At 45.0% G+C, this 25,024-nt stretch overlaps 1 protein-coding gene across 5 annotated transcripts in view; it reads right to left on the reverse strand.

Annotated features, from left to right (window-relative positions):
• Nucleotides 1-2,622: 2,622 nt before the first annotated feature.
• Nucleotides 2,623-25,024, reverse strand: part of TMBIM6 (transmembrane BAX inhibitor motif containing 6) — a 96,763-nt gene continuing 74,361 nt past the window's right edge. For all 5 annotated transcript variants that reach the window (XM_069653873.1, XM_069653868.1, XM_069653872.1 and 2 more), the window contains exon 10: nt 2,623-4,473. In XM_069653873.1, coding sequence (XP_069509974.1) covers nt 4,450-4,473 — 24 coding nt within the window. In that variant the 3' untranslated portion in view covers nt 2,623-4,449. The remainder of the gene's footprint in view (nt 4,474-25,024) is intronic.

Raw genomic sequence — 25,024 nt, forward strand, 5'->3', positions numbered from 1 at the left:
ATATGCTCCTAACTCTGCCCAAGCCGCCTTTTATAATGCCATGTGCTACCCTCCCCTCCTTCCTAGAGGGCCAATTTGTCATCGGCGGAGACTTTAACAGAGTTCCGGATCCCACAAAAGATAAATCCCATCCTCCATCAGCAGGAGACTTCTCAGCTCTGGCACTCCTACGGCTATTCAGAACGCTGGAGGTGGGAGACGCATGGAGGGTTCTCCATCTCTCGGAAAGGGATTTCTCATTCAACTCCCACATTCACAGAACCTTCTCCAGGATCGATCTCCTGCTGGTCTCCCCTCAGATCCTCTCGCTCCCTAAAGACGTCACCATAGGCCCACGGATTCTATCAGACCATGGCCCAGTGTCCCTGGAAATCTGGGCTCAGAACCCCCCCCCCCCCCCTGACCCCTCTTACCCCCCCACCAGGCCACCAGGCCCAAAGTAGATGGACGCTATGACCCAATACTTAATGAAATGCTGCTTAGGGATTCAATCGCAACTACGATCAAGAACTTCTTCCGGGAAAACCCTACAGCAGACACCTCACCCGCCAACACCTGGGATGCCATGAAAGCGGTCTTACGTGGGGAATAGCACAAAGAGTGGCCTTCCACAAAACTAGATGTCAAACCCGACTAGCCCTTGAAGGCAACCTCCGAAAAGCTGAACAAACCCATAAAGAAAAAGGATGGTCCCCGAGACCTTAACAAGCCATTCGCATGGCACAGAAAAAGATCGAGGCCCACTACGCCAAACATACGGCACCAACTGGCGAATGCAAAACAATTCTGCTATGCCAAAAATAAAGCAAATAAATTATTGGTAGCCAAACTGGCCAAAGCAAAACGAACACGATCATTGGTCTCCGGCACACGCAAGGCCGAACCTATTACGCAGAGCAAGATGAACAACGCCTGGCAGCGGAGCATTTAAAATAGGTAATGACCGCTCCGCCACGAGACGTGAGCGACCAAATGGAATACTTAAGCAAAGCAGCACTCCCCCGGATCCCAGATTCCACCCGAGACCTCCTGTACGCGCCAATCTCCAATCGCTCCCCTAGCACAACTGTTCAACTCCTTTAGGAGGGACCGGCGTGATAACCCCCTCTATGCAAGAATCAATTACGATCCTTTTCCCCAAACCCGGGGGGTGGGGGGAGACCCAAGGAGTCCAGCTTCATACAGACCCATTGCGCTTCTCAACATTGATGCCAATATCTACTCAAAGATCCTGGCAACTCACTTGGCTCACATTCTCCCATACATAATCCAACCTGATCAAAGTGGTTTCCTGAAGAACTGTTCTAAGACGGACAATATTCGCAGAGCCCTGAACCTAGTGGACCTGGCCTCCCGTGGCTCACAAGGGATGGTCCTCATGGCACTAGACACAACAAAGGCATTTGACAAGGTGGATTGGACATTCATGAAGCTTACTCTGGAGGCATTTGGCTTTGGGCCGGAATTCCGTATTATGATCTTAGCCAATTATAAAGCGGAGGGTGCTAGAGAGAGGGCGGGTGGGGGGGGGGAAGGGAGTAACACTCATAATAACGCATACTGAATGTAATGTTTTCGTGCCTTGTTCAAAAATAAACATTTAAAAAAAAATTTAAAAAGAAAAAAACGTACCCAACAAGGAGCCACAATTAGTCGACGGGCGTGGCAATCACCGAAGGCTGTCGAGTGTCGATGAGGCGTGTCAAGTTGCAGCAGCAAATATAGAAGTGTTGAAAATAATAGTAATATAAATATCATGCTAGTTATTAGAAAACCACTCTGCTAAATGCGACCAACTTGGAGGGCAAAAAATAAAAAATAAACACTGAGGCGCTTGATGTGTGAAGGACCACTGGTACAGTACACAGCACACTAGCGTTGGTATTACAGACACGCCCCGTCATGGTCCAGTTTTCGAACTTCAAAAACAAGTCATGCAATACTGCGTACCAACCACCAACCCTGTCGCGCCTCGAAACACTTGAGTATAGGTGTGTTATAAACTGTCGGCCTATGCAACGCATGCAATTCTAAGCAGATCCGTAAGCCTCAGAAATATACACACGCATAGATGCACTTTTCTTGATTGTGGGCTATGCTGTGACAAAGGTATGTTTTACAAATCCACACTGGTCTCCCCAATGTTTATCTTCCCCAATTATACAAACAGCAGTTACATATTTGACTAAAAGGAAACCGAAAAAAAAAGTTAAATTTTTTAAAAAAGTACCTCATTGCGACACCTGAGCATCTACCCATAAGAATTCTAAACTAACTGGTGTTCTGTCTAACCTCTGCTGGTTGCAATGTTACATTATGAAATGTTGCAGAATATTACCCAATTAAAAGGTAAGGACATTTCCGCTCCCTGGCACAAACTTGCAACTACATCACTACATGGCACACTAATGCAAGGCTATATAAACAAACAGTCTAAAGGCACAACCCACACTAAGACCAGGAAACAAACCCTCAATGAAAATCCCCTTTCAACCAAATAGCTGCCAAATTACAGATGACAGTTAACATTTGAACACAAACTAGGGTACAATCCAAAAAGACATGGGTGTGCCTCAGATGTCCCAGAAAGAGCTGTTAAAATAAAAACAAGAACTCTGTTGGTGTTTTTAGTTCCATTTTTATTTTTTTACAAAGTCAGTCGTTAGATTCTTATATAAGTTTTCAATTAAAGTCCTCTGTCTTCACAGTATGAGCGTTTTAGCACGCAATTGCTCCTAAAAATGAAGTGCGTATTAGTCAATTAAAACTGGTTAGACCACCTATTCTCCTCTAGTAAATTCTTGGCACTGTGTCTGGAGCAGGGGCGGGAAGAGGGAGGAGACACTGCAAACAACTAAAGAGGATTGGATTAGTAACACTTTATCCTTTCTGGCGGAAGACCAGGTCCATCCAAAGCGCTCAGGATTAGACCGTATTCACACTTCTGCAACGCTTGTTGGCAGATAGGGTACACAAAGAGAGTCTGCTAGCCACTTTCTTTGGATCAGAAGGTCTTCCTCACACAACCAGCACCGGCCAATACTTAAATCGGTGACCCAACAGATCACTTAGCAGGTCTGAATTCTACTTGAATCAAGGAGGATGGGTCAGATTATGATATGGAAAGCCAGTGCACCAGCCATAGTGGGAACCTGCACGGCTCTGAGTATAAAAGAGGGAACTCCACTTTATGGAGGGAAAATAAATTTGTGGTATACTGCCAGTTTAGCTTTCCCAGGCAGAGTATCTGCCACTCAAGCACAGACCCTGCATGTCTTGCACCAGCAGAAATGGGCGAGTTCAGCATCTGATGGAAGAATGCAACATTCATTTTTTCTTTGCACGTATTTAGGAATCAACGTAGGGGGTTTGCACTGCCAGTATGTGTCCCTTTCAGTCAGGAAAGAAATCTACCAACTGGACTTGAATTCTCAATTACATTTAAGTCAAGGAGCTGTGAATAGCGAGCATGTGATTTCTACAGACCAGAAAGGTGGCGAAGGGAAGCAATGCTTCCTTCCTCTGAACAGGCTGCCTAAAGAACCCAATGAGAGGCCACACTTAACAGGAATGTAGGGCTGACCAAGTCAAAGACCCAAAGGGTGAACCACTGTCGAAACACTGGGTACAAACCCTCTACCTACAGAGATCCCCTATCCATGGCAGTCCAAACCAGTTCTTGCAACCCCTCACACGAGTGAAGCATCATCCATAACAATTTAGCACAAGACATAGTAAGATTAAATCTGATGCAAGGAAGCGGGCACCAGCTTAAAGTTAAACTATTCAATTACAGCTGCAGAATCACAGGAAAAAACAATCTCAAAAAGGAAGCTCAACTATTTATGTGGTCAAAGTTTAGAAGCAACACAACCTGTCTTGGGGCTGGTAACAAAACAATGTCCCCCCACTGCTAGGGGGCTCAAATGATCTGGGTCCTGCCATCACCTTCAACACCTACCAACTGCAGCATCCAGGTAGAACTCCACACCACCCTCTACCCGACCACACCCGATAGTCTGTGAAACACCCAGCAAAGTCATTGGGTATATTGGAAAGAGAAACTGTTTGGTCAAAAAGCAAGGCTTGCAAGCTCCACTTCATTGTGCGCTTTGTTGAATTGCAATCGGCCAAATGATGAGAAGGAACGTGGAGGATGTGCAGAGCATATGTAAAGGATTGGAGGCAGGGGAGAAGGCGCTTCACCTCATTCTTGACCACCACATTTACAATCCGAAGCCGAACTCTGAAAAGCTGCTAATCAGCCGATTCTTATCAAGAGCCGAGAAGAGGCAGAAAATCAGGAGAGAAGCTATGAAGTTTTCAATGCTTTACAACACCAGCAGACAGGGAGCCCCTGCTGCTGCAGTCACCGGAAGGGAGAAATACAGAACAAAAATCAATGCAAAAACACAAAGGTCCTGTAATTTTCTGGCAGGGATAGATACTTCACTTCTTTTCTCTTTTCTTTTCCTAAAAAACAAAAAAAAGAGACATCCGGTCACAAACTTTGCACAGAAAAGTTACATTTAAGCAATGCAACAAATTAATAGGAGGAACATCATCAATTACATGGGTAAGTACGTATACCAAAAACTGTAGTTTAAAGAGGCAAAAGATACACTTGTCTAAACATTCCTCAAGAACTAAACATGAAGTTCTGAAAATGTCTAAGCCATCAGCGGACCACATTTGGATATAATTTCAAACATAAATGGTGCCAAAAGGGTCTTCCGGCTTAATGTTCCATTTCTGCTGCCAAAGCAGCCCAATTTTTTACATTTTTTTAACTTTCTTTATTGCCATTTTCAAACAGAACAGTAAGGCCATGCGCCAGCCGTAACGTGAGACCGCCCCCCCTCCCCGCTTCCCTCAACCCCGCCCGTTGTACCAACAATGTCATTATGCCAAAGCAATTATCCGCGCAGCACAGCCCCCGAGGCTTCGGCGTTGTGTGTCGGGCTGGTACTCGAGTCCTGTGATGGAGATAAGATGGTGCGGGTCTGAGACGTCTGTTGTTGAAAGCAGTTATGCGATTTATGGGCCCCAGAGGTTCTGGAGGGCGTGAGTGGAGCAGCAAGGTCTTGATGAAGTCTGTTTCTACATCTTGACAGTATGTAATGTCTTTCAACCAGAGCTGCAAGCTTGGTGAGGGTCCTCTGCCCCAGTTGTATGCGACTCTTCTTCGTGCTAGGACCAGCAGTAGGTCTGTCAGTTTTATAACTGTTCGGCAGCGATTGGGTCAGACCCAGCATTGCCATTTTCGGGTCAGTATCGAGGTCTGTTCCTATTATTGCTGATGTTTTTTCCAGTACTGCTTTCCAGAAGGTGGCCACTGGGGGCAGGACCACGCGAAGTGAAGGAAGTCCGCTTCTGGCGCTCCGCATCTGTCGCACTCTGCTGATATTTTGTCTCTTTGGGCATGTAGTTTTGCGGGTGTATGGTATGTTTGATGGAGGAAATTAAAGTGGATTAGCTTAAACCTCGAGCTGATCGCTACCTTTTGAGTGAGATTCAGTATGTAGGCCCATTCCTCATCTGGGATTAAGTTTTCTAGTGTTTTTTCCCCCCCACCTGCTTTTGGCACTTGAGCAGGGTGGTTCGGTTCACTGAGGAGGGCCTTGTAGATGTTTGTCACTAGGCGCCCGTCTCCTTGGGCTTGGGTTGTGTTCTGGAATAGTGGCCAAACTGGTGGTTGTTGCGGGAAGGACGGGATTGCTGCCTGTAGCGAGTGTCGTAGTCTAAAGTAGATGAAGGTATCAAGGGCGTTGTTGCTTCCTCTTTCTCGGGCTTGTTGCGGGGTCAGGAATGTACCTTCTGGGAAGAGGTCATTCATGGAGTGTAACTGTAGTTTTTCTGACCAGAGCAGGAATATTTTTTTCGGCTGTGATGGGGATTCCAGGGATGTATTTATTTCGGGAGAAGAGGGGAGAATCTGGACGTGACGTTACTTTTCTTGGCTATCTTTCTGCAGATTGAGTACGTGGTGGTGACATGGTTCATCGATGATTAGATGACTGGACATTGGCCGAAGATTATGGCACAGAGAAGATGTGGTGTTGCAAGCGCTCTCTCTATCTGGACGTGGTGTCTTACGAACTGTGTTGCATACCATTGACTGAGGAATTGGGCTGCCCAATAGTAGCGCTCCAGGTTGGGGAGGGCCAGTCCTCCCTGTCGTGTCGGTAAAGTTAGTGTGGTGTAAGCAACTCTCGCTACCTTGCCAGGCCGAATGAGGTCAAGGACCATGCTTTTAATGCATTGAAGGAACCTCTGTGAGGTAAGCAAAGGGATGGTTGAGAATAGGTACAGTAGTTTTGGTAGAATGATCATTTTCACTATTGATACTCTGCCCCAGAGGGTAAGTGGTAGGGATTTCCACTTATCGATTTTGGATTCAATGGTGTCTATTGTGGCTTGGTAGTTGTCACGTATGGCATCTTTGAGTCTGGACATATATATGCCAAGGTATCTCACACATGCGAGTGTTGCCACTGGAAGACCAAGTCGTCAGCGAATTCAGTGGTGGCGGCAAGGGGGAAGATGACTGATTTGCTGTTAATTCTCAGTCCTGAGAAGCGCCCAAATTGGATTACTTCTCTCATCGCTGGGTTCAGATTCTCGTCCGCGTTCCGTAGAAACAAGGCCAAGTCATCTGCGTATAGGGAGATGATCATCTTGTGTGGGCCGAGTGAAAGACCTCTGTGGAGGTGATGCATGCGCAGATCGGAGGCCAGGGGTTCCATACTAAAGCGAACAATAGCGCGGAGAGTGGACAGCCCTGTCTGGTTCCTCTTCTTAAGTGGATGTCGGCTGATCGGAGACCGTCTAATATGTTAGATGTTGGCTTTTTGTAGAGCAGTGAGATCAGGTGTATAAAGCGTTTGCCTAGGTCCTTGCCAGGACTGTGACGAGGAAGGGCCGATCGACTGAGTCAAAGGCCTTTTCGGCATCTAGTAGTACCGCCACCACCTGACATTCTGGATCGAGGGCCTCCATCACTCCAAACATTCTTCTTATCCCATATGAGGTGTTCCTCCCAGGGACGAAGCCGGCCAACATCATGGCAGACATGAGGGGTAATAGTCTTAGTTCGGATTTTTGCGAACATTTTATTGTTGAGATTTATCAATGATATTTGTCTATATGAACCGCATTCGTTTGGATCTTTGCCGGGTTTATGCAGGAGGATTATATTGGCCATGTAGAGCGTTGGCGGCAGTTGGTCGTTGGTCAAGGCCTCGTCGTATACCTGCAGGAGCAGTGGAGCGAGGAGGTCAGGGTAGTACTTGTAGAATTCGCCAGACAGGCCGCCCGGGCCTGGTGCTTTTATATTAGGTAGTTCCTTAATGACCTCCAGGATCTCTTCAGGGGTAATGGGGGCGTTCAGTGGTTCTCTGAACTCTGAGTCAACCCAGTATAGTTCCAGTGTCTCCAAGTATCGTGCCAGCTCCGCAGGACCTAGAGAGTAGTTTGAGTCGTACAGACTTTGGTAAAAGCTTCGAAATGTTTAGACAATGTCAACTGCAGAGTGAACGGTATTGCCTATGTGGTCGGTCACCAATTCAATCGATGTGGGTTTCCCGTCAGCTGCTATGAGCCTCGCTAGGAGTGCCCAGGGTTGTTGTCCCTCGCCGTACTGGCGGATTTTGCGGTGCGTGTCCAGAAATGTTATTTCTCTTTCAGCTGCGTTTCGGAACGACTCCAATTCTTTCTTGATTGCCGCTAGGGTCTGTGGATTATTGTCTCTTAGGAGAGCACTCTCGAGTTGAGTTGGGATTCACTGGCGTTCAGTTCCCTTCGTAATAGTTTTAGGATTCTGCATTCTTTCGTTATGCAGACACCTCTGTTGAAGCACTTCAGGGTCTCCCACAGTGTCCCAGCTGAGGACACCGATCCTTGGTTGGTGTCTAGGAAAGATTCTATTTCTGGTCAGAGTTCTTATGCAAAAACAGTGTCTTGCAACGCTCTGGGTTTGAATCTCCAGTGGGGCATAGTTTTGGTTGCTTGTGTAGTGTAACATTCTAGGACACCATGGAGTGGTCCAACAGATCTCAGTAGAATGCAAAAATCGCCCCATTGCAGGCGGCTGTGGGTGGACACAAGATAGTCTATTCTTGAACTAGTTTGGTGAACCCAGGAGTGAAAGGTGTATTCACGGGCGTTTGGGTATTTGTGCCTCCAGATATCAACGAGGTCATAGGCCTTACAGATTTCAATGATTTGCAGGCTCGCTTTGGATGGGGCCGACGTCGTATTATGCGACTTATCTGTGGACGGATTGAGTGTTGTGTTGTGTTGAGGTCTCCGCCCCATATGATCGTGGACTGCCTGGTTGTGTTTAGTTAAATCATTAGCCATTCAAAGTTGCTGGGACTGTCAGTGTTTGGGCCGTATAAGTTCACTAGAGTGATTCTTCTCCATCGATTGTTCCATGCATCAAGAGCGATCTGTCCTCTTTTTTTCTGAGATCAATCTGAAGTTAGTTGCTTTGTTGATGATAGCTACTCCTCTGGCGTATGACGAAAATGAAGCGAAGTAGCGGTGGCATCCCCAGTCTTTTGCCCAGGGGTCTTCTGCTGTCAGACGTAGGTAATGTGTCATTTTTCTCACTTTGGCTGGTTGGTTTCCTCCTTTAATATTCCACGTGGCTACAGTGAAGGCGCTGTCCTTTTATTTCTTTGTGCGGGCAATTGTTTTGCAGCTAGCTGCTGGAGGGCGGGGGGTGGTGAACCTTAACGTGGGTGGCACTGGGCGAGGTGTGGTCTTCTCGTGGGCGGCGCATGTGGGTTGCCTCAGGTTTGGTAAAACTTGTTAACCCTCAACTTGTGTGGATTCCCTCCCGTTTCTCGCGAGCAACCCCCAACTTGCTCGTTATTTTTCCCCTTTCTTCAAATGTGAAACTAAAACTTGAAGTGCTAGGGGCGCTTGGATCTTCTCAAGCCGCGCGGTCTTGGGGTGTTTTAACCCCCGAGTTGTGTTCCGGTGGTGTTTTCTTTCATGCTGAGCTGCGTTCTGTTGACTTTTTTTGCCTATGGTGGGTTCTCTGGGCCCTTTCTCTTTGAGCGCATGCTTGGTTATTCTCGGGTGGACCACAGCCTGCTTGGTCGAGATATGAGCTTGCTTCTTCGGGGGTCTGGAAAAACTGGGTCTTTCCCTGGTGTTGTACTCTGTCGGGCAGGATACAGTATCGAGTATGGGATCTGGTGGGTGCAGAGCCTTTATTTGATGTTTGTGAAGGACCTTCCATAGTAAATAGGTGGTAATTAAAGAATTATTATCCTTATGTTCTTTGTTTATTTCATTGTTAGGTTTAAAAACTAAATATAGTCCTTTCACTGTTAAAATGGTTGGGCCTTAACTTCCATATTCAGAGTACTGCAGATACCCCAAGCCAAGATGGAGGGCAGAAGCAGGAGTTCTGATTGGGTGGCAGGTTGACAATGGTGTGACTCCCAACATTCTAAACTGCCTTTCATTAGTTTAGTTTCCTGAGCTGGTCATGTTTCTGTTTATCTCCGATGTTTTGGGCCTTGGAAAACTCTTAAGAAAATATCTTCAACACTAAAAGAAAAAGAAACAACTCATTCAAGTTACATCTACTCTAAAGAAATTATTTTTTCCCTGTGGAAGAAAATGCTGAGAGGTCTTCTAAAGCAAAAAATAAGCTATGTACTTTTTATGTAATTAATCTAAATGAACTGCCAAAGTTAGCCTCATCTTCTGTTATTTTCTCCTCTGAAGTGCAAGGATTAAAAGACGTTGTGTTGTGAAGCCAGTGTTTTTATTCATTTTATCAGAGATTAAGTCATGAAAACATGACATTTAAAGGCTATTAAAGTTAATGACTGCACAGGCAACCTTGTTTTTTAAAAGCAGCACCAAGAAGGATATTTATTTTTGAGCCAAGGTATATTTAACAAAGAGGAAAATATATAAGACTTGTTTACCATATTATATGAGGAATCTTCCAAATGCATCTCATTACATGCAAAGACATTTTTGAGGAATAACTTTAAAACTGCACTCAACATTAAATGGTATTTCCTTTGGTTGTTGAACTATTTCCATAAAGAGGTAAATGAAATGGAATGAACTGATTAAGGAAATAGTATCATTTTAAGGAAAACAAAAGATTATTTCTGTGTTTTCAACTATTTTTTCAAGTGTGCTTCAATCAAAAGACTCATCTTCTTGAGACATTCTGGAGTTTGTGTTCACAGTTTTATTGACATTGTTTGGAAACACATTTTCTTTTCTTCAAGTTCATTTATTTCCACAAGGAACCTCCATCAGTTTAGTCACTTGTAATGACATTCAGTTCATTGGTTTTCAGCAGCACAGTTATGAAACATGACCACCAAAGTTTGCTTTTAGGGTAAAAGAGTTGGAGTTATTTCAAAACTAAAAAAAATATATAGAAATAATCATCATCCTCTGGGCTTTTTGCAGAGGGTATTCAGGTAGGATTGTTGATATTCATAAAATAATAGTTGTTTAGTTTTGTAATATTATTTAATGCTTAAAAATTTTCATTCATGCAGAGACCGGATGAAGATAGAAGATCCAGTGTCTGATTTGTTATTTTAGCCACTTTTCCCCCGTCCCCCCAGGGGCGTCTAGTACTCAGCTGTTCAGTTTAGTTGTGAGCTAGACATCTTAGTGGGATCGTGGGACTCAGCAGCTCCTGCGTTGGATGTGGATATTACCAGCCTGACAGTGTCGCCATCATGTTGTAGCTCACCTTTCTCTCTAGCCATTTGGAGCATCGCATCTCAGTCTTTGTAATTAAGTAGTTTTGCAATTATTGGTCGAGGTGGTGCTCTGGGAATGGGTTTTGATGACGTTATTCTGTGGGCTCTCTCGATGACTAATAAATGCGAAAGTGTTTCTGGTCCAAAGAGGGATTTGCACATCTCTTCCACGTGGTCTTCCATTTTGACCTGTAATTGCTCCTCTATTACCCCCACTATCCTGATGTTGTTCCTTCTAGAGCGCCCTTCGAGGTTCTCGTTTCGCCCATTGGCCGTTTTTATTTGAGCTTCAAGAGTCGACAAACTGGTGGTTAAGGTCGTCACTCCGTCGTCAAGATTGGATATTCGTTGCTCTGCTTCCTCCAGGCGCTCATTGATTATCCAGCTGGTGTTGCACCTGGTCTACTTTGGAAGAGAGGTCGTCTAATTTGCTATCTACGTTACTGATCCCGGTTTTCAATTCCAGGAGAAGTGCTCTGATGTCTAGCGAGTGGGGGTCACTATCTTCTTGGCCAGACGTATGCGATGGGGATTCTGGTTTGCTGTTGTGTCTAGGTGTTTTAGATGAGATGCCGGCTTCAAAGTTCAGTTTATGCTGTGATTTGTCAGATTTCCCCATCGCAGGATTGTGTGAGCAGTTTTGTTGGTTGCTCTGTTGGGGTGTCTGGTGGCAGTTCAGGGTGTTGGTTTTAGGGGTCTGTGCTGTCTATTGGGGTCTTTGCGCCCCTGGGGTGTTTACGAGTTACTTTATTGCCTGGCGATACATTTCTATGAATTTCACCGCATTTTATATAGCCTTATACAGCTTTTAAATTGGCTGTCAGCACTGGCACAACGTTTGCTTATCCATTTATGAGGTGGCCTGTGTGCTCATAGCACCCATTGCTCACCACAAGGCCAACACTAGGCCAAAACGGCCGCCCGACTAACAGAGCAACCTTGTTAGCCCTCAGCACTGGATTGGATGCCCCCGCATACATCTGACCCAATCTGCTGGCGGGAGCCGGCCCTCCTCCTGCAAGGCCCATGAACGCAAGGCTAGTCACCTGTACAGAGCAGTCCGGAGATTGGACTAAGGCCCAGACGCCTACCCATCGCACTCCCCTCCCAAGAACTTTTGCACCCTGAGCTTTTCTTCATCACCTGGAGCATAATCAGCTGGTAAGCTCCGTCTACACACTCGTTCACTGCTCACAAACTTTTGCCTCATCTCCCAAATCCATCTGCAACAGAGTGCATGTATATTTACTTTACAGCCCCTTGCCGCACATACTGCTCGAGCAGCCTCACAACCCTCTTACCTCAGCTTCAGTCATCTACGACGCCTGCACCCATCATTGTACACGTCGGAACAAATATTACTACTAGCTGCCCAAACCTACTGCGAACATCTTGTTGACTGCTCCCTTGAATTTTTTGTCTTTTTGCTCCAACCTGCCACGGTCTGCAACACTCTGCTGCCACAAGCCCACCGTTCTGTGCTCTTTTCGCCACTTTTCCAACCGTATGATGACCTGTATTCATCAACACTCTGCCACATTATCTCGTGCACTAATTGCATATTCGCCTGCATACCTCACGGTCGAACTGCACCCTACCCACAGACCCCTTCCACTGCCTCTCACACCAAGCCCCAATCACTCCAACTTCACTTGCCTAACATCATCCTGTTGAACCTACCTACTGTTATTTTATGTACTTACATTGGCCCACTGCACCCTGTATGCCAGCCTATTGCCACCGTGTTGAACCTAGTCGCATACTACACTACAATTTGGCATAAGTTGTACTATTCCAGACACCCTCCTGCACCGCCACCTGCCCAGCGCCCTTGACTCTCGCACCATGCATATTTTCCTCTCATCCATCATGTTTCCCTTCTGCCTAATACACCATGACATTACCTGTTCAGGAGGATCATTCATCCAACTCGAAAATGGCCTATCTAGACTTGGTTGCCAGCCCCACCACCCCATTCCTTGCCCCATCCCATTCCTTGCCCCACCCACCCTTCACCAGCCCACTAGAACAAACTATCCATACAACCAATTTTGCCACCATCAACTCAGAGCCAATCCCCACCTCCACCAACCTCACCAAACTCTCACTCCCCACAGAAGTCATCAACAAGAGCACTCCCGTTATGAGTAACGTCAGACTGGAGAGACTTCGATAAACTAAAAAAACTACATCTAGCCAACAACCTCACACCCATCACCCCTATCCCTACTATAACCATCATCAACCCTTCCACAAATAAATTCAAGCCCCTCAGCACGCACTAACCAACCTAGGACCACCAAAAGCCCAATTTCCAAACGGTCCACTTCCACACCCAACCCTGACAACTCACCACACCGTGACCAGACCCTTAACCTCAAATGTGCCCTCATCAACGCCTGTTCTATTGGAGCACATGGCATAGAACTTCATGACCTCATCATCAACCAACAACTCAACATCCTAGCGATCACTGAAACCTGGTTACACTCAGCTTCAGGACATGTCCCATCTCTTGCCACCCCCCCCAGGATTCAGCATCCTCAGAACTGATAGGACCAACACCCACAGAGGCGGAGTTGCCTTAATAGCCAAATCCAAACTGCAAATTAGAGCATGCCCGATTGAAGAAATTCAAGGATACAAACTCCTCTTCGTCAAACTCACAGCTGACCCCAAAACTACCACTAATATCCTAGTTGTGTACAGATCACCCAACAATAACTCCCACCCCGACTCAGACATCCCACTATTGCTCGCCCCCTATATCAAACCGAACACCAAATATATCATACTTGGAGACAAACTTAGGATATAATGACCCCTCAGATCACGATGCCACAGCCTTCAACTCAGCTATGCAAGATATGTGCTCCTCACAATTGATCAACACCTACCCATGACAAAGGTTGAATACTGGACTGGGTACTTGCCCTAAATTCACATGTAAGCATTGACGCTGTTTCTCCTATAGACTGGTCTGGCCACCACGTCAATCAATCTCTCCCTGGGTACCCCGACCACAGATACCTTAATGACAACAAAAAAAAACAGATACCTTCGAGTCTAGAAACACAAAAAAGCTCACTAGTGACAACCTCTCCCTTGCGCTCAGCCAGGCCCTAGCCTCCACCTCCCTAGAGAGTAATAATCCAACATACCTGGCAGACCGCTACCAACAAAGCCTCATTAACACCATTGACCTAATAGCTCCCATCAAAACCAAAACCCGTAGGACAGATAAACGCTCCTGCTTCTGGTTCAATGAGGAACTAGTCTCCCTGAGACACACCAAAAGATCACTAGAGCACATCCACAAAAGAACCAATATCCCTGACACAGCTGAAGCCTTCAACAATGCTAACAAGTTATACAAAACTGCTATAGTCACCCAAAAAGCTAATGCCATCAATCTACGCATTACCAATGTGTCATCTAATTCTAAGGAACTATTCTCTACACTCTGAGAACTCGAGAATGCTTGCCAAATCACGTCACCCATCGTTGCCAGCAAGGAGTGGTGCACCACTATCCAGAACACCTTATCAGCCAAAATCCTACAAAACAAAATAGCCAAAAAAACCCTACTAGACAACCCACTCCATCACAACTCTAGCACACCATTCCAATTCACCCCAGTATGACAACAAGATGTGCAAGAAACCATAGCTAAACTGAAAGCTTCCAAATGCAAAGACCACCAATTCCCCCCGACCTAGTCATACTCTGCGCCCCCACTCTCACCCCCCCCCCCAAAATCAAAGAATTCGTCAACGCCTCCTTTAAATCCAACACGGTACCCACTTGCATCCAAAAAAGCATGGGTAAAACCCCGCCCCCTTGAAAAAGCCCACACCTGACGCACCAACTACAGACCAATAACTGCAGTCCCCTTCCTACTGAAAATAATTGACAAAATAGCATATACACAAATGCAAAACCACCTAGAACACCACCACCACCACCTACTGGGGTCCTGACAATCTGGCTTACGTCCAAACCATAGTACCGAAATGGCGCTTCATGACCTAAAAATTCCAATGGATGCCACCAGGGACACAGGCAAACTGTCTCCTCATGCTGTTAGATCTTTCTGCAGCTTTCGATTTAGTAGACCATGATAAACTCTGCGCTATGCTAGCCAACTAGCCAATAACTTTAACTTCACCAAGGATGCTAGCGAATGGATCAAATCCTTCCTAGCAGACAGGACATCAAGAGTCTCCATTGGGAAGGAATCAGCCGATCCCATACCAGTCCCCATAGGCATCCCCCAAGGCTCCTGCCTATCACCCACCCTGTACAATGCCTATACCAAACTTCTTTTCGCTGCCCTCAATGCTATGGGTGTCATCTACACAAATTTTGCAGATGACGCCCAGATCCTCATCCCTTGAACTGGTAACCATGAGCAGGATTCCATCCTCATCAATCAAACGTATGCACTAATCCAAAATTGGATGGTCCCTAGTCGTATCTGCCTCGACGACAAAACAGAGCTGCTCATAGTCGGACCATCTGCCAAAATCAACTCACTACATCCTGCGTACACTATCTTCAGCATAGACAGCATCACAATCCCAATCCTCAAACATGTCAAAACCCTCTGTCTACTTAGCTTCCACTCTAACGATGACTAGACAAATCAACGCACTTTCTTCAGCCACCTCCTACACCTCAAAGCTCATCGCACTAAGCCGCAAATTCCTTACGCCCAACAACTGCGTCACACTAACAAGAGCTCTTATTCTCTCAAAACTGGACTACTGCAATGTACTCCTCTTAGGCACCTCCAACAACAATCTGACCAAACACCAACTTATGCAAAACAAAGCCCTCCGAGCAGCACTGGGCATAAAAAAGAATGAACATCTCTAGTACCAGAAGAGATACTCACTGGCTTCCCATTAAGGCAAGGATAATTTTCAAGACCCTATCTATTACACATAAATGCATCGCTAAGAAAGCCCCCAAATATCTCAACAGCATGATCACAAAAAAATCCTCCTCCAGACCCCTCAGATCCAGCAACCACCATCTTCTAGAAATCCTACAATACAAAAAAGTAAGAGCAGGGGGCAGTAGCTTCAAAGTCCTAGCACCCAAACAATGGAATGCTCTCCCATCATCAAGAATGAGGAATCGCACCAGGTATTTAAAAGAAACACACACTGAAAACCTGGCTATACGACCAAAACTAATTAGATCCCACTTTTCCAACACCCTACCCTAGCTACACTAGGATCCCTAACCCGACCACCTACTGTTATGCTACGGTTATTGTGTAACCTATATACATACTGTGTGATCTGTAAGATTGTATCTCCAAGTTTGTCTAACTACGCCGTGATACCTCCGGGTCTAGGTGTATAACAAATGTAATTAATAAATTAAATAATGAATCTAGCTTGGATGGGGGGCAGGCCTGCCCCCATCCTAAAAACTCAAATTGCCTATATGTGGCGTCAGCGTGATCAGAAAGATCAGTTTTTCCAAACTTCAACTCAAGTGATGCATCCACACCGCTGGCGGTCTGGGGGTTGTCATAAATCTTTAATTCTGGACTGGCCGGATATTAAGTCTTCTGGGACATTTAGAGTACCATACTATAGGCCAAAAGAAGAGGGTTGTCATTAGAAGGCTCATGTTCCTCAAATTGAGGAGAATGGCTTAAATAAATCCTTCTTTGGCAAAGGTTTATAAGCCTTCACTTGTGCCGTTGGCAGCTTCGGACCACTGTCGATCACTGCTTTGAGGCCAATGACATCCAAGTTCTCGACCCAGTCGTCGACGACACCAATACCGTAGGCTCTGTTAGTGTCAAAGTTGTCTTTTCGTCAATGATGCCCTCCGAAGGGCTGGATTCTCGACTTGTCAAAGCCCTCTACAATTTCTCGTCGGTTTGGGGCCTTGATGGCTCCTGATGAGATTTTGACCAGCGTCCTGGGCTCTAGGCCGCTGTCAGGTTTCCTTCCCCTATTTAGGCTATTTTCCCTTATTCAAGTTGTTTTCCCATTATTTCTCTTTTATTATCCTTTTTAGATTAGCCTTGTGTGGGTGGGAAGTTTTCTATTGTAGTTGGTTTGGCCTTAACTTCCTGATTCAGAATCCAGGTTCTGACCCAAGGCAAAATGGAGTTTCACAGTGACAGCTCTGATTGGTTAGAAAACACTGCTGAACAACAATGAACATTCTAAACTGTTACTCTTTGCCTTTCATCATCTAAACCCCAGCTGAGAGGACGTGTTTAGTGGCTGCTCCTGCTTTAGACTTGGGCCTAGTGGATTTAATCCTTCAGGCTTTAGCAGTTGAGCGGCTACTTTCTTGTGGGGTTTCAGGAGAAGCTATCAGCTGTCAGGAATTCGTTTTGAAGACAGAAAACTCTGAAGATCTTTAAGAAATTGTTCTGGAGATAAGTGACTTTGTTTTAACTGCAGCTCTGTTTATCTTAATGACATTTATGTGAGAACTCGTGGAGTTTTACCTTTGAATTTATATTTTTGAACTTTGAGTGCGCTTGAAGCTATTTGAAAAAAGACGCGTACTGCGTGTAGTCAGAAACTAACCGTTGAACCTTTGCGCGTGCGAGTGTATTCAACTGCGCTTGTGTTTTTCAGCGCGTGAGATTCCTAGCGCGAGAATCGGCTCACCGTGTGAGAACTCTATAGCGCATGTGAGTTTCCAGCGCGTGTAATTCCTGGCGCGAGAATCGGCTCGCCGCGTGAGAACTCTATAGCGCGTGTGTTTTTCAGCGCGTGAGATTCCTAGCGCGATAATCGGCTCACCGCGTGAGAACTCTATAGCGCGTGTGAGTTTCCAGCGCGTGTAATTCCTAGCGCGAGAATCGGCTCGCCGTGTGAGAACTCTATAGCGCGTGTGTTTTTCCAGCACGTGTAATTCCTAGCGCGAGAATCATCTCACCGCGTGAGAACTCTATAGCGCGCGTGTGTTTGCAGCGCGTGTAATTCGTAGCGCGAGAATCGGCTCGCCGTGTGAACTCTATAGCGCGTGTGTTTTTCCAGCATGTGTAATTCCTAGCGCGAGAATCATCTCACCGCGTGAGAACTCTATAGCGCGTGTGTTTTTCCAGCACGTGTAATTCCTAGCGCGAGAATCGGCTCGCCGCGTGAGAACTCTATAGCGCGTGTGTTTTCAAACGCGCGTGCTTCAGCGCGAGAACTCTTTTGTGCGTGGGTTATAAGGCGCGTGTGAATAGGCGCTGAAATTCATCAGCGGGGAGTTTACAAGTGTGCGTGTGTTATCTGCGCGTGATTCCGTTTGCGCGTGAATTCTGCTTCGTGTGTTTTTACAAGCGCGTGTGTTTTTACAAGCGCGTGGACTTTTCTTACAGTGCGCGTGTTCTTCAACGCAGGAAGTTTTTAACGTGCAAATCTTCTGTATTGAGATAATCCGCGTGTGTGCTTTGTACGTGTTTATTCAAGAATTCACAAACTTTATTGAATTGTAAAAAGTTGAAAACAAAAGAAAAGTTTGAAAGAAAAAGAAAGAAAAAGTAAAGACTATTTAACTGGACAACTAGTGAATTTTGGAAAAAAAGCAAAGAGCAAAACTTTCCAGGTTTGCCCAAATTAAGAAGTTGCTGTGAATTTCAAGAGTCTCAAGTAAGAGATTTTCAGCTTCTTTACAAGCTTCTCTAAGAAATTTCAAGAGAAGAACCAGGTATGATTCTTAATTATTAGTTAAGGATTTAAAGTCTTTCCCACTCTTAAGGTTAAGTAAGTAATAAAAGGATTTGCATCTGCTTTTCTTATATCCTCTGCGTCAAGGCTAACCAAAGCTGAACCTGCAGTCTGCCTGGTGTTGTTTTGTTATCCACTTCCCCCTTTCCCTTTGGGGTGTAGTTTGCAGAGCTGAATTAAATCTAGTTCTGAGAATTACATTTCAGGGGGATTGTCGGGGGTTCAGCAGCTTCCGCGGACACAGGACCTCTCAGCCTGACAGCCGCATAGGATTTAGTCTTCAACCTCCATTACTATTTTGATACATACAGTAATCCTATGTTTGGTTTAACTCAAACAACTTATTTTAACAAATAGATTACCTGTGATTATATCATAAAGTGTATATTTTTGAGTATACCAGTGTAGTATATCTTTTAGGTGCAACTGCGGGGTATTAACTGTACTTCGCTGCCAGCCTTCCTCTCTAGTTCAGCCTCACTGCTCGGCCACAGCTACCACCATAAAGAGGTCTCACCAAAGGGCAGTGGGGGGAAAATCTTTCTAGCAGTTGTCAATACAGCTACCAGGGCAGGGGTTACGCATCAATAGGGCACGGGCTGAGTTCTAAAATTGTTTTTCAATGTTACAGGCTGAATCCAGCGCTTTACTTTTTTGTAGGGTGGACTGCAGTGTAGCCATTTTCTCCCTGAGATTTAACAAAATGGCTGAATGGGTTTTTTAAAGTCCTTTGATTTACCACTGAAAAACAGGCCATTCAAAGCCAGCTGGTAAGTGCCATATTTGATAATTTTCCTATGCAAGCTCCAAACCCACTAAAAAGTGCATCCCTAACTGAATGGAATCCAGTTCTAGCTAGGTGAGGTGGGAAATACTCGACATTCACCCCATAGACCTCAACGAAACTTGCTACTGTTTGCTTCCTGGCCCGACTACCTGAAGCGAAGTAAAGCCCTTTTGCTTTGCTTAGCTAATCTAGGTTTAGGGCACTGATCAGTCCATATACCCATCAGTGCAGGGGAACCCTGTGCTTCATTTCGATATTCCTTTAAGCTGTACACATCACCTTTACACCAAGGTCTTTTTGTTATTAGTAACATTCCTATTGCTTTTCATGTGTCAAGAAAGGTTGGTGGCAGCAGATATTCTACCATGGTTTTTATTCCACCGCACCCTCGCATGCACCTTTGCATTTTACTGCCATATACTCCAAAATGGCCATGCTACACGTTTCCTGCCCCCTCAGGTCTGAAAATATCACACACGGAAATCCCTTTCCCAGGCAAACCCAGGTCTCTCCTGAGCAGGCTGATGTGGGAGTTGGTATGCTCTAGTCCCAGTCCACATTTTGCCCAAAATATGCTTTTGCTGGGAAGATCTGAAGGAAAGAGGATGTCCATTTTTGGACAACCATTGCAAGTTTGAATGGTGCAGATTCTTACCATTGGTAAGCATAGGGGGTGACCCCTAGCACAGATGTAGAATGAAAAGGACTTCTGAAGCCATTCTTCAGATTGTCATTGGAGCCAGGAAAAACCCTTCGAAGAGCCGCAGCCTGCTGAAGACCAATGACGTCAATTGCAGCCAACCATCATTGGCTCAAGCAAAGCCCCGATCCTCTGCTGACTTCTCAAAGGCCCATGTTCAAATTCTGAACCAGCAGAACAACCAGTCTGACCTCCTGGAGGGCCCTTCCCTTGGAAGCATTAAGGTGGTTCCCAGCGCCATCCTGTAAACCGACTACCTCCTTCCTGGGTCTCTTCGCTAACCAATCGACATCTCAAGTTCAGACTTAGTACTCCATAGACTCACAATAACCATCCTCCTACAGTTGTTGCTCTCCAGCAAAAAGAAGGGCCTTACAGGAACAGTGTCAGTCTCTGCAACAAAGGTCCGTTTCCATGACCTGCGCACAGTGAACTTCACTGCCAGCACTCTGTGTCCTGGGAGATTCGCAAAAAATCATGTTTTTCAACTCATTGTGCCTGGGTCGTACAACTTCCAAGCCACATCGCCAAACATGCAACTGCCGATTAGGCGGACCCAATTCAGACACTGAATATTTACCACTGCACCCCTAGAATCCCTCCAAAGGAACCATCATTCAAAATATGAAGGCCCAGCTAATTCCGTAAACCTAGGGGTGGATTCTGAAGTAATCAGGGGGTGACTTTTAGGGCACTAGGCACCATTGTTTTTAGCAGGAAAGGGATTTTGCAGTGCTAGGCGATTTTTATAAAAGCCAGTGTGTTTGTTTTTCTAAGGTCTCACTACTTGCAGGTTTCCAACTGTTTCTAAAATACTTCACTCTGTATTCAGAAAAGTGTTGTTCTTTAATAAGACACGCCCCCATGGTGAATGTATACATGTGTATATATGTGGATTTAGTGATTATAGTGAAAAGTTACCGCAGTGACACTGGTCCTTTAAGTGCACTCTGCTTTAAGTGCATGAAGTCTGGAAGCTTTTTTTATTTATTGGTCACTTATTAGGCTCTTGCGCCCACAGGGCAACCAGCGTGGGGACAGGGGAAGACAATTACAGCAAGGATAAATAATTGCAATAATAGTACAAACAAATAATGAGAGGAAGGGGAGATGAACCTACTATGCCTTGTGGGTGTTCAGAATGTGCAATTGCAGAGGCGGGAGGGGGAGGGATAAGGTGTTTTGATCCTCACGAGAAAGTGCTCAGAGTAAGTGCTAAGAGAAGAACGTAAGTGCAACCACCAATGAGTGGGTGAGCCAAGTAAGTGCAGTAAAAAGATAGCGGCTGGGATGAGAGATTGGGGGTGGGGGAGTCCAAGGCCCCGAGGACCAGCCTACCAGTTAACGTGCGTATCTTGCCCTTTTACGCATGTAAATATGGCAAATACGGACCATTTAATTTTGTACTGCGTACCGTGTACGCTTTGATTTATTCATTAAAAAAACATACTTTCCACCACTAGATGGCAATGTAGCATTTCTTTTGTCAGCAGCATAGCCTTCTTATGCATGATGTGGAATTTCCAACTGAAAGACCAAATCTGTGACAGCTAAGCGAGCAACACAAAGCATGCACCCTTTTAAAATGTGTTCATACCCATAACGTATGTGTTGGATAAGTTATACTCTCTTGCAGAGGAGAAATCTAATTTTTACTCTTGAAATCGCATTTGCGCTCCAATTTGAAAAATCATGCGTAAAATACTCCCACTCAAAATCTTATCTGGAGCACTGCCGAGGACACAGGCGCCCTATACATCAGTCACGCTGCTATAAGAGCAGCAGGGAAGGAGGAGGTAAAGAGAAAGGTCTTGTGGCTTTTTCAGAACTTAAGGTCTTGCTCAAGATGCAGAGGGAGGCTGTTCCACAGGAGGGAGCTAACTGAGGAAAGTGATCGCCCACCAGCTCGGTTTAGGAAAAGTGCTTAACATGCAGGGAGTTGGTGTCAGAGGAATGGAGGAGTCTAGAAGGAGTGGTCCACGGCCCCAGATTGCCTTGTATATGTGTCAGGCTGAGAGATATCCTGTGTCCGCGGAAGCTGCTGAACCCCCGACAATCCCCCTGAAATGTAATCCTCAGAACCAGTTTATACTAGGCTCTGTAAACTACACCCCAAAGGGAAAGGGGGAAGTGGATAACATAAGAAACACCAGGCTGGCGACGTCTAGACTAGCTGATGCGGAACCTGCAGTGAATACATAAGAACACACAAAATCCTCAAATTACTTAACTACCTTTTGATTTTGAAAACTCTATACCCTTAACTAAAATGTAAAGAATCATACCTGGTTCTTCTCTTTAAGGATCTTAGAGAAGATAAGAGTAATTGCTGATAAAATCTTTCTACCTTCTTTTTTGCTTTGAAAATCTTGAAAATAACAGCAACTCCTTTCGAGTAATGTAGCCTTAAGAACCTTGACTCATGCCTTTTAAAACTGTATAATGTTCCAGTTATGATGGGCTTAAAAGGAATCCAGTTCTTCTTTCTTAAAGAAGTACATTGTCTCTTTAAGAACTTGCAAACTTGTCCACACGCGCAAAGATTTACACGCGCTGAAGAAAATATGCGCCGGAGAAAAACACGCGCTGAAGAAATCACGTAGAAGTCTTTTCTCACGCTCGTGTACATGAGCTATTAACACCCGCGCTATAAACACCCGCGCTGTAGAAATCACGTAGAAGTCTTCTCTCACGCTCGCGTGCACGCGCTATAAACACCCGCGCTATGAACACACGCGCTGTAGAAATCACTTAGCAGTCTTTTCACACGCTATGAATACACGCACAATGAACACACGCGCTTTTAAGAATTAAACGTGGAACTATTATCAGTGTAACATCACAGTTCTACTATTGTATTTACATTTACTTTCTCTAAAAGTCACTAATTAAATCTGTTGCTCAGATTGAAATATCCAAATAAAGTCACTTAGCTTAAGAATGTTTCTTTTCCAAAAGAACTTCCGAAAAACTCTCCTGTGAACCTGAATACTTCTCCTGAACAACCCCGAATAAGTAGCCCCTCGACTGCCAAGATTTGAAAGTTCAAATCCACTAGGCCCAAGACTTCAGCAGGAGCAGCTACAAACGCGTCCTCTCAGCTGGGGTAACGACGATGAAAGGCAGAGAGTGACAGTTTAGAACGTTCATTGTTGTCCTGCAGTTCTCTCTAGCCAATCAAAGCTTCTATTGTAAAACTCCATCTTGCCTTGGGCCAGAGTCAGGAATCTGTATAGAAAAGTCAAGGCCAAACCAACTGCAGTAGAAAACTTCTAACCCACACAGAAATAAAGGGGACTAATTAAAGGAAACCTGACAGTATGATACAGAGGGATTTGAATATAATCTGTGCCGAGACCAGGAGCCAGTGAAGGCTTCGTAGGGCAGGAGAGATATGGTCCCTGGGCTTGAGGCCAAGAATAAGTCTTGCTACCCTATTCTGGGTTAACTGGAAGGGGGGCGGGGTCGCAGGGTGGAGGACGGTAGATTAAGGAGGAGGAGGCGGCGGCTATTGCAATAGTCTAGCCTGGAGAGAAACAGAGCATGGAGTCTCTGGGGGAAGGGGAGGAAGGGAAGAGTCCCTTTGGGAAGGGAGAGCTAAAAGTGGGATGTAAATATGTATTGTAAATATTAGGCCAGATGTGTAAATAATTTAAAAGTGCTTTAAAGGAAGAGCGCTGGTGTAAGAAACTGCTGTGGCAGAAGGTAACTGAAGATTACTAGCACAGCTGCCTGCTACCCATTTTCATTGCCGCGCAAGCAGTTTAGAGGAAAGGTCCTCTTTGCACGAGGTGGTGCTGTGACTGTCAGGCGTTAGGTTACCAAGCAAACAAGTCTTCTGAAAGAAACCAGAGCACTGCTGCGCTGTTACTCGAACAAAGGCAAGTGAAATAAAAACGCATTTTATGAGAGAGTGACTCGTACAGTGGGTGGCCAAGTGAAGATTCAGTGCGATGAACAGGAGAAAACGAATTTTGAAGAGAAGGCAGTGAGCGGCTGCAAAGAGACTAAGCAGGAGCTTTAAAGAATGAGAAAACAAACATTTAATAAAGACTAGTATTGTAAGAGGTCAAGAGAATCTACGGGAAGACAAGATAGAACAAGGGAGGAGAATATTAGATAAAACAGAAGCAATCAAAAAGAATTTATTGAAGGAAAAAACTAAACAAAAATAAAATCTCTAGAGAGACATCCCATGCATTGCCCTTGCAGAATCCTGAGTAGTGTATGACCATGAACAAAACCACAGTCAGCACTTGGAAGATAGAAAGAGGATTCAAACATCAGGTGGGAAGCATTTTCAAGAGGATTGAGAGTAGGAGGTCGGACTGCTCTGTGTCCCACTGTCATTTCCAGCAAGACTCAGGCCAGCCTAGGGGTGCGGAGGGAATTGGAGAAAAGAACAAAAGGCACAGGAGCTCTTCTTACTTCACTGCTGAGCTCCCTGCTCAAAGATTAAAATAGTGTTAGTACAAGAGCCTTTTTAACACCCAACCTCCCTTCCTAAATTACTTGTGTATCCTCCGCAAATGCTAAGGAGGATTTTATTCAACTGTAGTTATGCATGGTGCACATTTGATGTTATGAATTCGTTTTTAAAACCTTTATCCCCTTCTGTCCAACTTTCTTGGTAGAAGAATTCTGGAAATGTAACTTTCTAGCAAAATAATTACCTTCCTTTACTTCTTATTCAGACTATTTTCTTATCTCTGAAAGCCTTTTATGCAAACTTATGCATAACATATCAAACTTATCTAACAACTTGCAAAAGTCAAATCCTTTTAAAAACGGAACGTGTTTATATGCCTATTAAAAAAAAAGTTCAGCTTTTCTAAAATGTCTTTTTAAAGTCCATTACATTTTAAATGTTTTATAGAACTACATGAAACAGAACTAAAGACTACAACAACCCTAATGAAAAACAAAATGGTGGCCAGAGTCCAACGAAGAGCAACAAGCTCAAAAAGACTAACGCAAAAGCAATGCAGAGTTTATAACTCTGCAGGATCCTGCTTCATTCCGAAGATCAGTTAAGTGTTTTAGTTTACATCACCTTTCAAACCTGCTCGGAGCTTTACTTGTG

This window comes from Ambystoma mexicanum, chromosome 3q, assembly GCF_040938575.1.
Source record: "Ambystoma mexicanum isolate Mex_15411 chromosome 3q, UKY_AmexF1_1, whole genome shotgun sequence".
Lineage (NCBI taxonomy): Eukaryota > Metazoa > Chordata > Amphibia > Caudata > Ambystomatidae > Ambystoma > Ambystoma mexicanum.